This window comes from Entelurus aequoreus, linkage group LG15 (genome assembly GCF_033978785.1).
Source record: "Entelurus aequoreus isolate RoL-2023_Sb linkage group LG15, RoL_Eaeq_v1.1, whole genome shotgun sequence".
In the NCBI taxonomy this organism is placed as follows: Eukaryota; Metazoa; Chordata; class Actinopteri; order Syngnathiformes; family Syngnathidae; genus Entelurus; species Entelurus aequoreus.
In genome coordinates this window covers 9499464-9514784 of record NC_084745.1, presented here as the reverse complement: position 1 = coordinate 9514784, position 15321 = coordinate 9499464, and the positions used below count along the sequence as shown (strand labels likewise).

Genomic DNA, 15321 nt, shown 5'->3' with positions numbered 1-15321 from the left:
CACTGGCCACTCAAATGTATGATGCATGACGGCCAATAAAGATCCTAACTGACCATTCATTCTGGGCTGTCTAAACTTTTTACACTGAAAAATCTAATCATTTTGATATTTTTCATTTTCAAAACCAGTACAATATATTGACTTTTTATTACCTTTTAGGGCTCCCCTCAAGTTAGGTCCCAGGGACTTGGAGGATGGGTGTGTCATAAAAATGTTAAGTCATTTTTATTATTTAACACTAAATTCTCGATCAACCTCGGGTCTGTCTGTCGATATACAGTGTTTCATGCCCTTTTTGTAAAATAAATCTGTTTTTTATGGCAAAACCCAAAAAATATTTGCTGGAAGTAATTGGAGCCTTAAATAGGTAAATAACATAATTGATTTTAATTCATAATTTTATTTTTTCTGAGCAATGACCGTTTAGAAAATCCAATAAAAGGCCCCACTCATAAAAGTAAAAATAAGTAATACTTGCTTTTTTTTTTTTTTACTTTCAACAATCATTTGATCAACTTCAGATATATGTGTCAATTTTATGGCAAAAACTAAAAATATCCCAAATTTTCCCTCAAAAAGATGAAGTTGATATGAAGTAATTGGAGCCATAAATAGATAAATAATTCATGATACTTTTGATTTGATTTTATTTGTTTTGAGCAATGACAGTTTTTTTTTTTAAATGCCACAAAAATCCTAAGGATCCAACAGGACCCCGCTCATGAAAATGTTAAAAATAATTTATTTATATATATATATATATATATATATATATATATATATATATATATATATATATATATATATATATATATATATATATATATATATATTTCCAACACTTGAGTCTCCAAAACAACTTCAGATCTATCCGTCCATCATACATACATTACTTTTTAATATATATTTTTAAATGTGTTTGTTTTATGCCCTTTTTTCCAAAGAAAAAATAGTTTTTATTTGGCAAACATACAAAATATACATTATTTTCCCCAAAAATATTTCTAAGTGTAATATTTGATATGAAATAGTTGAAGCCTTAAATATGTCAATAGTTCATAACATTGATTTTAATTCTTTTTTTTAACGATAGTTAAAAAAACAATCCCAATAAAATACTTGGGGATCCAAAAGGGCCAAAAATCCCTTGATAAAATATTCAAACACAGTGTTACTGTTACAGTGGTCAAATACATTAAATATACTTGTTAATACCTCTGCCCTGTTTTTAATGAATACTTAGGCCTACTACGCTACTGTGTTTTAATGTTGGCCATTATGGTGGTACTTGGAAAGCCAGGTGTTTTTTGAGGTGGAACCAGTTTCAGAACCACTGATCTAGATCAACTTCAGATATATCCGTTTATTATAAGTTTGTATCATTTTTTTATGTATTTAAAAAATTTTTTAGTTTTTTATATGCCCTTTTTGCCAATATTTTCCCACCAAAACATGTCAAAGTGGAATGTTTGATGTGAAGTAATTAGAGCTTTGAATAAGTCATTAATTCATAACAATATTCATTTTGATAAAAAAAAATTTTTTAAAGCAATGACAGTTTTAACCTCTTAAGGCCTAAGCTGTTTGTTTACATGCTTTTTTAAAAATAATTTCTCTTTGCTATTTGGGCTTATTGGACCCTAATTAGAATAAAAACTAAGAATCATCTTTTGATATGATGTACTTAGTCCATAAGTACACAAATGTGTACTTCATGTTTAGTGACATGTTAATTCTTATTTTTACACCCCCCCCCCCCACAAAATTAATTGTATGTTATACTCTTCTGACACCACCAGATGGCAGTATAAGTGTCCATATGTTGGCATAATAGAATAGAATAGAATGGAATTTATTGTCATTTTATTTGCATATAACGAGATTAAGGACTCCAATTCAAGGTGCGGTAGTGAGAACAAATATGGGGTAAAAATAAATAAATAATAAAATAAAATAAATTACACAACAGGCAATAAAGAAGAAAACTTACAATTGAAATAAACAGACTACTATCCAATAAGAATAATAAGCAATCCTGTACAATATACAGAACACTATAGAGATACAAAATACTGTACAATATACAGAACAAGACAAGAGTACCGGAGTAATAAATAGCAATCAGTGTCGGACGTATTGCACTCGAAGGGTAATATTGCACAGTAGGGTATTAGGTATAAGACCCCAATTCAGTAGTGTACCCAATTTTGGAAATAAGAGCTAAAAGGTGCTGTCCACGCATGTGGCCACTAAGCCTTTATTAAGGAAAAAAACAGCCTGCATGGCAGCTTTGTGTAATTACTGTCAACACAGCATTGTTACGTTTCCCCTGTTTGCTCTTTTATTACACTTTCTTTCTTTTTTTTTTAATAGTATTTTTAGAATTTGTCAAAATAGTATTTTAAAGAAAATACTTTATTTTTTATTTTTTATCACCCAATATCGATGGCGGCAAACAGTTACGGAGCCTGTCGGTGACGTCATCACCAGCCAGGCGGCCGGATCAGCTGGCGCTGACGTCATCACGCCGCCGGGCCTCGCCTGAGTGCGGCACGTGCGCCAACGTCGCGACTTCCCAAACGAGGCCACGTGAGAGAGGGGGGGGGGAGAGAGAGAGAGATACGTGTGTCGACTGCGAGGTGGCTATTAACGCTCAAATGATCGTCAAATCATACAATATCACGAGAAGTGCGCGCTTATGCCAAGCGGCGGAGTAAATGGTGTTATATTCTACACATTTTAGTAGTTTTACTGTTTGTTTTGGCTTTTAAGTTTCGACCGAAGCTAGCGAGAATGTTAGCTTAAAGTGGCGCTAGTTAGCCAGCTAGCAAGTCAGGAAAACAGGAAGTGCTCCCCCCTCCCCTCCCCCTCCCTCCCTCCCTCCCCTCTCCTCTCCTCCCTCCCCTCTCAGCATCCTTCTCTCCTCACTACATCCTGAGTCATCTCACCGCTCCCTCCATCCGACCCAAGTGTTGTTTTCGCCGCCTACTAGGTTCCTGTCAGCTCGGTTGTCACGATGACCCAGGTGGTTCCGAGTCGTCCTGCGGCGTTGACAGGTGAGCTATACATTTCACACGCACAATAACAAAAAAAAACAACAGCCGCATTTCAGGCTTTGTCGACGTCATTTCTCTATTTTGTGCACAATTAAATAAGCTAAAATAGCCTTACTTGGCACCTGTGAATTGTTCCTGTTTGCGGATGACTCGGCCTTGCTGGTATCAGACAGGGACAAGAGGTGGAGAAAATCCTCAGTGCTGAATTCTGTAGAACAAGCACCTGGCTCGCTGACAACAAGCTATCCATACACTTGGGTAAAACGGAATCCATCCTATTTGGGTCCCACATCAACCTTAAGAAAGTCAATGACTTCACTATAAAAGTGGGTGACATTGTTATCACCACAGGAAAGATGAGGTCACCTACCTAGGTTCCATTCTAGAGGCTAATCTTTCCTGTGATAAAATGGCAACCAAGGTAATCAAAAAGGTCAACCAACGAACAAAATTTCTCTACAGAATCTCCTCTCTGGTCAACAAAAGCACCATGAAGATTCTGGCGGGAACTCTCGTTCAACCCTTTTTCGATTACGCATGCAGCTCCTGGTACCCTAGCACCTCCAAAACCCTCAAATCTAAACTCCAAACATCCCAGAACAAGCTAGTCAGGTTACTTCTAGATCTCCACCCCAGATCCCACCTCACTCCTACCCACTTCTCCAAAGTGGGCTGGCTCAGGGTGGAGGACAGAGTAAAACAACTTGCACTGAGCCTGGTCTATAAAATCCGCTACACCTCCCTGATACCGAAGTACATGTCAAACTACTTCCTTTAACGTAAATGACCGCCATAAACACAACACCAGGGGGAGCTCCACTAACCACGTTAAACCCAGATTCCGATCTAACAAAGGCCTAAACTCATTCTCTTTCTATGCCACACCAATGTGGAATGCGCTCCCAACAGGTGTAAAAGAAAGGGCATCTCTATCCTCCTTCAAAACTGCACTAAAAGAACACCTCCAGGCAACTTCAACCCTAAACTAACACCCTCTCCCTTCCACATCATACCTCTTCGGATTGTAAATAATCAAATGTAAATAATCAAATGTAGACACTTTTTCTTATACTTTCTGATCTCTCTCTCTGTGACCAGTACTTGCTGTACATATCCTACCAAGTCAGTCCTACACTGTTCCAATGTCTATTTCTCTCATGATGCAATTGTTGATGACTGAAGTGTTGGTACCAACCAATCCAAAACCCCCCCCTCCATATCCCACACCCCGGATTGTAAATAAAGTAAATAATTCATTGTATATACTCTGATGATTATCTTGTGTGATGACTGTATTATGATGATAGTATATATTTGATAGTATATATCTGTATCATGAATCAATTTAAGTGGACAAGTTGAAAAACTTATTCGGGTGTTACCATTTAGTGGTCAATTGTACGGAATATGTACTTCACTGTGCAATCTACTAATTAAAGTCTCAATCAATCAATCAATGCAATATGCTCCACAATGCAAACTGTGAAGACTTCAATGTGCTGATATGAAATAGTGCGTGTTTTAAATGTATGGAAGTACAATTGTCTCACATCAACTAATATATATATCAATATGATATTAATATATATGCATATATTAATTCAAATACAAGAATAGAATAGAAAGTACTTTATTGATCCCTGGGGGAAATTCAGCACCACAGTTCGCTCACTATAGACCAGTGTCTTTCAACCACTGTGCCGTGGCACAATAGTGTACCGTGAGATATTGTTTGGTGTGCCGTGGGAAATTATGTAATTTCACCTAATTGGGTTAAAAATATTTTTTACAAACCAGTAATTATTGTCTGTGCTGTCAAGAGCTCGGCACAGTAACCGTGTAATACTCTTCCATATCAGTAGGTGGCAGCAGGTAGCTAATTGCTTTGTAGATGTCGGGAACATGGTTTGTCTTGATCACAATATGCAGACGACAGCGGGAGGCAGCGTGCAGGTAAAAAAGTATCTAATGCTTAAACCAAAAATAAACAAAAGGCATTAAAGCTCAGGGATGGCTATGCAAAACAAAACTAAAACTGAACTGGCTGCAAAGTAAACAAAAACAGAATGCTGGACGACAGCAAAGACTTACAGCTAAAGTACATCCATCCGTACATGACATGACAACAACAAAATAGGAGCGCAAGACAAGAAGTAAAACACTACACACAGGAAAACAGCAATAAACTCAAAATAAGTCACGGCGTGATGTGACAGGTGGTGACAGTACACCTACTGTACTTTGAGACAAGAGCTATAGTGATGCATGGTTAGTTATGGTTTGAATTTATATCCAACAATTGCGAGGACGACTTTTTACTGTCAATATCGGCTGCTGAGTTTAATTTTTGTATGTTTTCTGCTGGTGGTGTGCCTCCGCATTTTTTCAATTAATAAAATGTGCCTTGGCTTAGAAAAGGTTGAAAAACACTGCAATAGACAATAAACACTTAAGTATTTTTTACATGTGAATAATATAAATACAGTCTATTATACAGCATTATTCCCATGTCCATCCATCCATCTTCTTCCGCTTATTCGAGGTCGGGTCGCGGGGGCAGCAGCCTAAGCAGGGAAGCCCAGACTTCCCTTTCCCCAGCCACTTCATCTAGCTCTTCCCGGTTATCCCGAGGCGTTCCCAGGCCAGCCAGGAGACATAGTCTTCCCAACGTGTCCTGGGTCTTCCCCGTGGCCTCCTACCAGTCGGACGTGCCCTAAACACCTCCCTAGGGAGGCGTTCGGGTGGCATCCTGACCAAATGCCCGAACCACCTCACCTGGCCACCTCACCTGGCTCCCCCCGGATGACAGAGCTTCTCACCCTATCTCTAAGGGAGAGCCCCGCCACCCGGCGGAGGAAACTCATTTGGGCTGCTTGTACCCGTGATCTTGTCCTTTCGGTCATAACCCAAAGATCATGACCACAGGCAAGGATGGGAACGTAGATCGACCGGTAAATTGAGAGCTTTGCCTTCCGGCTCAGCTCCTTCTTCACCACAACAGATCGATACAGCGTCCGCATTACTGAAGACGCCACACCGATCCGCCTGTCGATCTCACGATCCACTCTTCCCTCACTCGTGAACAAGACTCCCAGGTACTTGAACTCTTCCACTTGGGGCAGGGTCTCCTCCCCAACCCGGAGATGGCATTCCACCCTTTTCCGGGCGGTTTTAAATGTATGGAAGTAGAATTGTCTCACATGAACTTATATATATCAATATGATATTAATATACACAATATCGCCAAAAGTGTTTGGCCACCTGCCTTTACTCACATATGAACTTGAAGTGCCATCCCATGAAATTGTCCAAAATGTTTTGGTATCCTGGAGCATTCACAGTTCCTTTCACTGGAACTAAGGGGCCAAGCCCAACTCCTGAAAAACAAACCCCACACCATAATTTCTCCTCCACCAAATTTCACACTCGGCCCACTGCAGTCCAAAATGTAGCGTTCTCCTGGCAACCTCCAAACCCAGACTGGTCCATCAGATTGTCAGATGGAAAAGCGTGATTCATCACCATACTTGCCAACCTTGAGACCTCCGAATTCGGGAGATTTGGGGGGGGGGGGGGGGGGGGGGGGAGTATATTTATAGCTAGAATTCACTGAAATCCAAGTATTTCTTATATATATATAAATAAAATAAATACTTGACTTTCAGTTAATTCTAGCTATATATATATATATATATATATATATATATATATATATATATATATATATATATATATATATATATATATATATATATATATATACCTGTATGTATATATATATGTATTTTACTATATATATACACTACCGTTCAAAAGTTTGGGGTCACCCAAACAATTTTGTGGAATAGCCTTCATTTCTAAGAACAAGAATAGACTGTCGAGTTTCAGATGAAAGTTCTCTTTTTCTGGCCATTTTGAGCGTTTAATTGCCCCCACAAATGTGATGCTCCAGAAACTCAATCTGCTCAAAGGAAGGTCAGTTTTGTAGATTCTGTAACGAGCTAAACTGTTTTCAGATGTGTGAACATGATTGCACAAGGGTTTTCTAATCATCAATTAGCCTTCTGAGCCAATGAGCAAACACATTGTACCATTAGAACACTGGAGTGATAGTTGCTGGAAATGGGCCTCAATACACCTATGTAGATATTGCACCAAAAACCAGACATTTGCAGCTAGAATAGTCAATTACCACATTAGCAATGTATAGAGTGTATTTCTTTAAAGTTAAGACTAGTTTAAAGTTATCTTCAATGAAAATTACAGTGCTTTTCCTTCAAAAATAAGGACATTTCAATGTGACCCCAAACTTTTGAACGGTAGTGTATATATATATGTATATATATATATATATATATATATATATATATATATATATATATATATATATATATATACATATATATATACAGTATATGTATGTGTGGGAAAAAAAATCACAAGACTATTTCATCTCTACAGGCCTGTTTCATGAGGGATTTCCTCAATCCTCAGTACAGTACAGTATATATATATATATACATATAAATAAAATAAATACTTGAATTTCAGTGTTCATTTATTTACACATATACACACACATAACACTCCTCTATTGATTGTTGTATTTGAAAGTGCAATGCAATACAACAGACTCCCACACTTGCCGTCAGGGTGCGCAATACAACGTAAACCGTTGGCCAACCAAAAAGTAACCACAGAACACTATACCCAACATTCACCAGGAGATGGCAACAAACAACTTAGATCACTTTATTACAGGCAGCATGTGTGAAATTTAATTTGCAGGAAAGGAGTGGGTTTAGGGTTGAATTGTCCATCCTCGTTCTATTCTCTGTCAGTCGTCGTCGCCATGACTGTCTCTTCTTCGTCTCCTTCTTGTTGTGTGTGCAGTTGTGCACTCGCCAAAAGCCGTAGATGTTATAACGTGACTGGGCCGGCAGGCTGTTAATATGAAGGAAAAGCGGACGTGACTTATTTTAAGCCATTAAACTTGAAGTGCTTCCTGTTGAGCGTTCTTATGTTGGCAGTTCATTAAAAACGTTTGGAAAAGCAAAGGAGTATTTTGTCAAACTGCCACATTGGTGACATCTGCAACTGCCACAACACATTCAATTGTCTTTGTTCAAATATTACAATTATAATATAAACAAAACAATTATCAAAATAACACCATATCCAAAATCAAGGTAACCTAACTACAAATGTAACCAATGTGAACATATTGTATTGGTTTTGAAAATCAAAAAATATCAAAACGGCCCCCGCATGCTTTCTTTGTTCAGTGTTGGACTGTCAGTGGAAAAAGTTTGGACACCCCTGCTTCAAGGCGACAGACATGCGAGTAATTGCATTGGGACGCCATGTTCAGCATTAACGCTCCATCACGAACAAGCTTGAAGTCACGTTTTTGTGTGTCTATTTTTACATCTGTGCTAGTGAATCATGTTCTGTTTGCTCTCGCCCCTAACACAGCCCTAGTCCCGCCTACCTCACCCATGCTGACCAATAGAAATACTTCTCCATCACGGAGATCGCCATGCGGTCACAGGAGCCCCTCAGGTCAGAAAAGCGCTATATAAATCTAATCCATTATTATTATTATTATTATTATTATTATTATTATGTTATGTTTGATGGCATCTTTTTACACTGAGATCAAATCCTCTTCTGTCTCCAGGTGTGCGGCGTGCAGACAATTTATCTAAAGAGAAACACGAGCATGCAGCAAAGACACAAGGTGAGGACCTTTTCTGCTCTTTTTATGTCTGCTCAAACCACACCATGAATGCTATACAGCAGGGGTGTCCAAACACTAAAAATCTGATTTTTTCATTTTCAAAACTAATATAATATATATATATATATTTTTTTTAACCTCTAGGGCTCTCCTCATGTTTGGTCGCGGGCACACGGAAGGGTCTCACTCATAAAAATATTAAAAATAAGTCATATATTTATTTATAAAACATTTTATTTAAGGATTAAATCTGTGGATCAACTTCAGGTCTGTCGATATAATTTTAAGACATTTTTATGTTTTTGCCCTTTTTGTCAAAACCGTGTTTTCTGTGGCAAAAACACAAAATAACCAATATTTTCCCCCAAAAATGGTAGAAAGTGTAAAATTTGATGTGAAGTAATTGGAGCCTTGAATAGGTCAATAATTCATAACATTGATTTTAAGTCTTTATTATTTTTTTATCAATGACAGTTTAAACAAAAATCCCAATGTCTTTCAACACTTCGATCTGTCGATTATACGTTTTTATTACTTTTTCATGGTTTTTTGTTTGTTTTATGCTTTTTTTAAAAATTTTTAAATAATGTTGTTTACATATGGCAAAAACACAAAATATACAATATTTTCTGCCAAAATATTGTCAAAGTGTAATATTTGACCGGAAGTAATTGGAGCCTTAAATATGTCAATGATTCAAAACATTGATTTTGATTCATTATTATTTTTTGAGCAATGACAGTTTCAACAAAAATCCCACTAAAATTATTGGGGATCCAAAGGGTCCCACTCATAAAAATGTTAAAAATAACTCATACTTGTTTTTTACTTTCAACACTTGGATCTGTCGATTATATGTTTTTATTACTTTTTCATGTTTTTTTTGTTTGTTTTATGCTCTTTTTGTTTAAAAAAATGTTGTTTATATATGGCAAAAACACAAAATATACAATATTTTCCGCCAAAATATTGTCAAAGTGTAATATTTGATGTGATGTAATTGTAGCCTTAAATATGGCAATGATTCAAAACATTGATTTTGATTCATTATTATTTTTTGAGCAATGACAGTTTAAACAATAATCTCACTAAAGTTCTTGGGGATCCAAAGGGTCCCACTCATAAAAGTGTTAAAAATAAGTTATACTTGATTTTTACTTTTAACACTTCAATCCGTCGCTTATACGTTTTTATTACTTTTTCATGTTTTTTTGTATTTGTTTTATGCTCTTTTTGTTTAAAAAAAAAAAGTTTTTATATGGCAAAAACACAAAATATGCAATATTTTCCTCAAAAATATTGTCGAAGTGGAATATTTGATGTGAAGTAATTGAAGCCTTGAATAGGCCAATAATTCATAACATAGTTTATTATTCTTTATTATTTTTTGAGCAATGACAGTTTAAAAAAAAATCCCACTAAGATTATTGGGGACCCAAAGGGTCCCACTCATGAAAATTTTAAAAATAAGTCATACTTGTTTTTTTACTTTCAGCACTTCGATCTGTCGATTATACGTTTTTATTATTTTTTCATGTTTTTTTTTTTTTATGCTCTTTTTGTTTTAAAAAAATGTTGTTTTATATGGCAAAAACACAAAATAAGCAATATTTTCCCCCCAAATATTGTCATAACAACATTGATTTCGATTCATTATTATTTTTTGAGCAATGACAGTTTAAAAATAAATTCTGACTAAATCTCTTGGGTATCCAAAAAGGCCCCTTTCATACAAATGTTAAAAAAAAAGTCAAATATCAATAAAAATATTTGTATTTTCAATGTTTAAATCTCTAGCTCAACTTCAGATTTATCCGTCAATTATATATATTTTTTTTATTATTATATTTTTATGATTTTTGCCCTTTTTTGTTAAAGAAAACTTTGTTCAAGTTCAAGTACCAATGATTGTCACACACACACTAGGTGTGGTGACTTTGGGTTATTTATATGAAAAAAAACACACAAAACATTTAAAATATTACATAGTGGAATATTTGATGTGAAGTAATTGGAGCCTTGAATAGGTCAATAATTCATAACAACATTGATTTTGATTCATTATTATTTTTTGAGCAATGACAGTTTAAAAATAAATTCTGACTAAATCTCTTGTGTATTCAAAAAGCCCCCACTCATAAAAATTAAAAAAAAAAAAAGTTAAATATCAATATATTATTTTTACTTGCGATTTTTCTGTCAAAGAAAACTTTAGGTTATTTATATGTAAAAACACAAAATTTCCCTTATAAATATTTATATATATATATAAGGGGGATATTTGATGTGAAGTAATTGGAGCCTTGAATAGGTCAATAATTCATAACAATATTCATTTTAATTCATTATTATTTTTTGAGCAATGACAGTTTTAATGAAAAAAAGAGCCTGCATGGCAGCTTTGTATTATTAGAGTCAACATCACAACTTTTTCTCGTTACATTTAGCCTGTTTGCTCTTTTATTCCACTTTTTAACGTAATTTTTTGTGTGTAATTTTTTATAGTATTTTTAGAATGTCTTAAAAAACTAGCTGTGGGCCGCACTTTGGAGACCCCTGTTATACAGTAATGGTACTTACTGATCCATGTTTGTCAGTGTTACCAACAATGCCGACGTGTGTGTGTGTGTGTGTGTGCATGCGTGTGTGTGTGTGTGTGTGTGCGTGTGTGTGTGTGCGTGTGTGTGCATGCGTGTGTGCGTGCGTGCGTGCTGTCAGAGGTGCTGCAGGACAAAGAGCGGCGTGCTCTGCAGCAGCTGGAGCGCAGCGGCGAGCAGCGAGGGCGCAAGATGGCGGCGCAAAGGAGGAAGGAAGGGCAGCGGCATCTGGCGGCCGAGGAGAAGAGACGACAGCAGCAGGAAGCCGACAAGGTCAGAGGTCACGGCAGGCTTTTAATCATTGTTTGGACTCAGTGTGCGAAGTTGACACCAAGGTGTGCAAATGAATGGAAATCCAAATTAATCCGTTCTAGACACCTAAAAATAACACATTTTATAGAAAATACCGTATTTTTCGGACCATAGGGCGCACCAGATTAAAAGGCGCACTGCCGATGAGCGAGTCTATTCAGGTCTATTTTCATACAAAAGGCGCACCGTATTATAAGGCGCATTAAAGGGGTCATATTATTAATATTTTTTCTAAATGTAAAAGACTTCCTTGTGGTCTACATAACATGTAATGGTGGTTCTTTGGTCAAAATGTTGCATAGATGATGTTTTACAGATCATCTTCAAGTCGCTTCAGGATGCGCCGTTTTGTAGGCGGTCTTATTTACGTGGCTCACCTTAGACAGCGTCTTCTCCCCGTCATCTTTGTTGTAGCGGTGTAGCGTGCAAGGACGGGAGTGGAAGAAGTGTCAAAAGATGGCGCTAACTGTTTTATTGACATTCAGACTTTACTTCAATCAATAACGAAGCAGCATCTCCTCATCCGTGGCTCAATAGTGCAACAACAACGCCGGAAATGTGTCACGTGAAAAAACGTCTGACCGGAACTCTCTAATAACTAAAGTTCCTTGGGTGAATAATGTAAACTCACTGCACCGGTATGTTTTAGCGCTTTCATGGCGAGTTTACTGACGGATATAAGTAAGAACTTTACGCTACTTTATATTAGAAACGGCAACAGCGGAGGATGAATGTCCCATAACAAGAAGATAGAGAAAAAGAAGAAGCTTATGTCGTCGTCCCGGTCTACAAAGGCGGACCCGTGCAAATTTTCAGGACTTATGCAGATCCCAAATACAGATCAGCAGGTACCAGAAGGTAAGAAAAGTTGATTTTGCATAATATTGCGAAACAAAACGCCAGATAATGTCTTACCTTGTACACACACCATAATAATACTCCTATGTTGAAGCACAGTACAATCCATCAAGCGGTGTGGCTTCATAGCTTACCAAAGTCATACTAAAACATTTTGATAGATTTTGAGTGCCGTGTGTAATGTTCTATATTTTCAATGGAACATATAAAATGTTGGTGTTGTTTACTTGAGTCATATTGCAGTCCACACTTATCTCTTATGTGTGACTGCCATCTACTGGTCACACTTGTACCAAATAAAATAGCTTCGAGGTCGTTAAGCACAACCAAAATTATTTCGTACATTAGGCGCACTGTCGAGTTTTGAGAAAATGAAAGGATTTTAAGTGCGCCTTATAGTCCGAAAAATGCGGTAATAATAGTTTTACATACAGAGAAAGTATGTAAAATCATATAAATGACCAACAAAATGGATAAATTAATATTTAACATCGACTTTTATTGAAGACTCTTTTTGGCAAAGACGGCAATAAAAGGAGACATTTTATTTTCATTGCTCAGAACCGAGGACATTTAATTTTCAGCACAAACCTGTTCAAGAGCAGAAGAGTGGATGGAAAACCGCACTTTTGGACTTTGCTGACTTTGTACTTTCTTGAATTTAGTAGTTTTTCGCACTTTCTCTATCAAAGTGCTGTCACTCACAACTTTTTTTGGCCTCATTGCGGGTTCTTTTGCAGTTGTACTGTTGGACTGAGTCACCAAAGCGTGGGTGTCCTTGTTTGGGCGCTCGATTCTGCAGAACGATACGCGGACAAACGGGCTAGTTTGTTACGTGCAATGTTTGGTCGCACGACGACCGAGACGGTGCAGGAATATCAGGGCAAGCACGTACAACAATCAAGGATGTCTCCACATTAGGGACTAATAGAATGTTTGAATTGGACTCACTGTTCCAATACTTTTGGAGGGCACTGTATGTAATATGGGTTAGGGTAACAGGACCGAGTGAAAACCCAGGAACACAACAAAAGTTTGAATTTTGACTTTGGTTTCGTTAAGATAAGAAGTAATGCAAATATGTAAAAATAAATGTTAACTTTTTTATTTTTTATTTTTTATTTTTTTAAATAAATATTTACAGAAGTTGCACAGAATTTGAATCAATCTAATACAAGAAAATTGAGCAACTCCAATCCCAGCTTTATAATACTTCATTAGTTTACAAAGCAATTAAGGAGACACGACAACACAATACTTTTAATAATAAATACATCACTAAGACAAGGAAAAAAATACAAATAATAATAGCAACAAAAGTATTGATGAAAATAATAATAATATCAATAATAGTGATTAAAAAAATTCTAAACAAACACAATTGATTACAATAACATAAACAATACATATCATTATTATTATTATAATAATTTCCATCACAGCCATTATGAATAAGAACAAAGCTTACACATGCTTTGCATGTCATAATCTTAAAACCACACATTATTCACCACAAGAAAGAGAGATTTTAAGTTCATTTCATACTTAAAACACATTCGTATAAATGATCCCATATTTCAAGACATGACTCCTTATTATCTAATCCGAATGCATTTTTTTTTGCTTACATCATCCAGCAGTTATTATGAGTTGGACGATCAACATCTATCCCTTTTTCAGTATTGTTATTTTTGTTTGTAAAATACAATTTTATTTTATTTAAAGAATATGACTATGTTTCATAGTAAAGTATCATTTTAGAAAGCGGGAAAAAGTCATAAATATTATTTTGTCTAAATTCATCTTTTAAATTGTATTAATTTAATATGCAATCAAATCAATGAGCAAGGCCCTTTGATGAATACATTAAAAAAAAATTACAATTGCAGCACCTTTAAAGGGCTGAGCGGCGCACAAAGAGTTAACGAGCCCCCGAGGCCGTCTGGTCCCCGGTGGAGCGCCTAGTTAGCCGCTATTGATTTATCGCCTCTGTTTGCACGCTTATTTCCTCCCCCGGCATGACACAGGCTGTGGTGAGGGCTGACATCAGCGGCGAGGTATCGCGTGGCGTTTACGGGAACGCACAGTCGCCGTGGTGACAAGCACATTTTTTATCTTACATAAAAGAAAGCCGCGCCGTCGATAGCAACAGACGATCTAATATTTAACGACCGTTTATGGAGGTTGATTTGTGTCTTCATTACAAAAGCTTTTTTTGGACACTGGATTCATTCAACTGAATTTTAAAACTGATGCTGACAATTTGATTGAATACAAATTTGTGAGCTAATTTTTAAAAAATCTGTTTTTTAAAATACGGTTTTAAAATTTTGTGTAAAAAAAAATCACTGCAGAAATCTTTCTTGCTTCAAAACTCAAATACTCTTAATTTACTGTAAGTGTGTCTTGAGTTTTGAAGTTAAAGTTAAAGTTAAAGTACCAATGATTGTCACACACACACTAGGTGTGGTGAAATTTGTCCTCTGCATTTGACCCATTCCCTTGGGGAGCAGTGGGCAGCAGCGGCGCCGCGCCCGGGAATCATTTTGGTGATTTAACCCCCAATTCCAACCCTTGATGCTGAAGCATATTTCTGTAATGATTTTTTTTGCACTGAATTTTTCTCCACTATATTTTTCTGCACTCAATTTATTTTTACACTGAATTTTTCTGCACTCAATTTTTTCATACACCAACATTATGCTGGATATTATTACACTGAATGTTTCTCACCATTTTTTTCCACATAGAATCTTT

The 15321-nt window shown here is 36.4% G+C and overlaps 1 protein-coding gene across 3 annotated transcripts in view; it reads left to right on the top strand.

The window, feature by feature from the left end:
• Nucleotides 1-2595: 2595 nt before the first annotated feature.
• The window catches only part of map7d2b (MAP7 domain containing 2b), a 33958-nt gene continuing 21232 nt past the window's right edge, over nucleotides 2596-15321 (top strand). For all 3 annotated transcript variants that reach the window (XM_062020743.1, XM_062020742.1, XM_062020741.1), the window contains exons 1-4: nucleotides 2596-3056; nucleotides 8533-8619; nucleotides 8738-8797; nucleotides 11516-11667. In XM_062020743.1, the coding sequence (XP_061876727.1) occupies nucleotides 3017-3056; nucleotides 8533-8619; nucleotides 8738-8797; nucleotides 11516-11667 (339 nt within the window). In that variant the 5' untranslated portion in view covers nucleotides 2596-3016. The remainder of the gene's footprint in view (nucleotides 3057-8532; nucleotides 8620-8737; nucleotides 8798-11515; nucleotides 11668-15321) is intronic.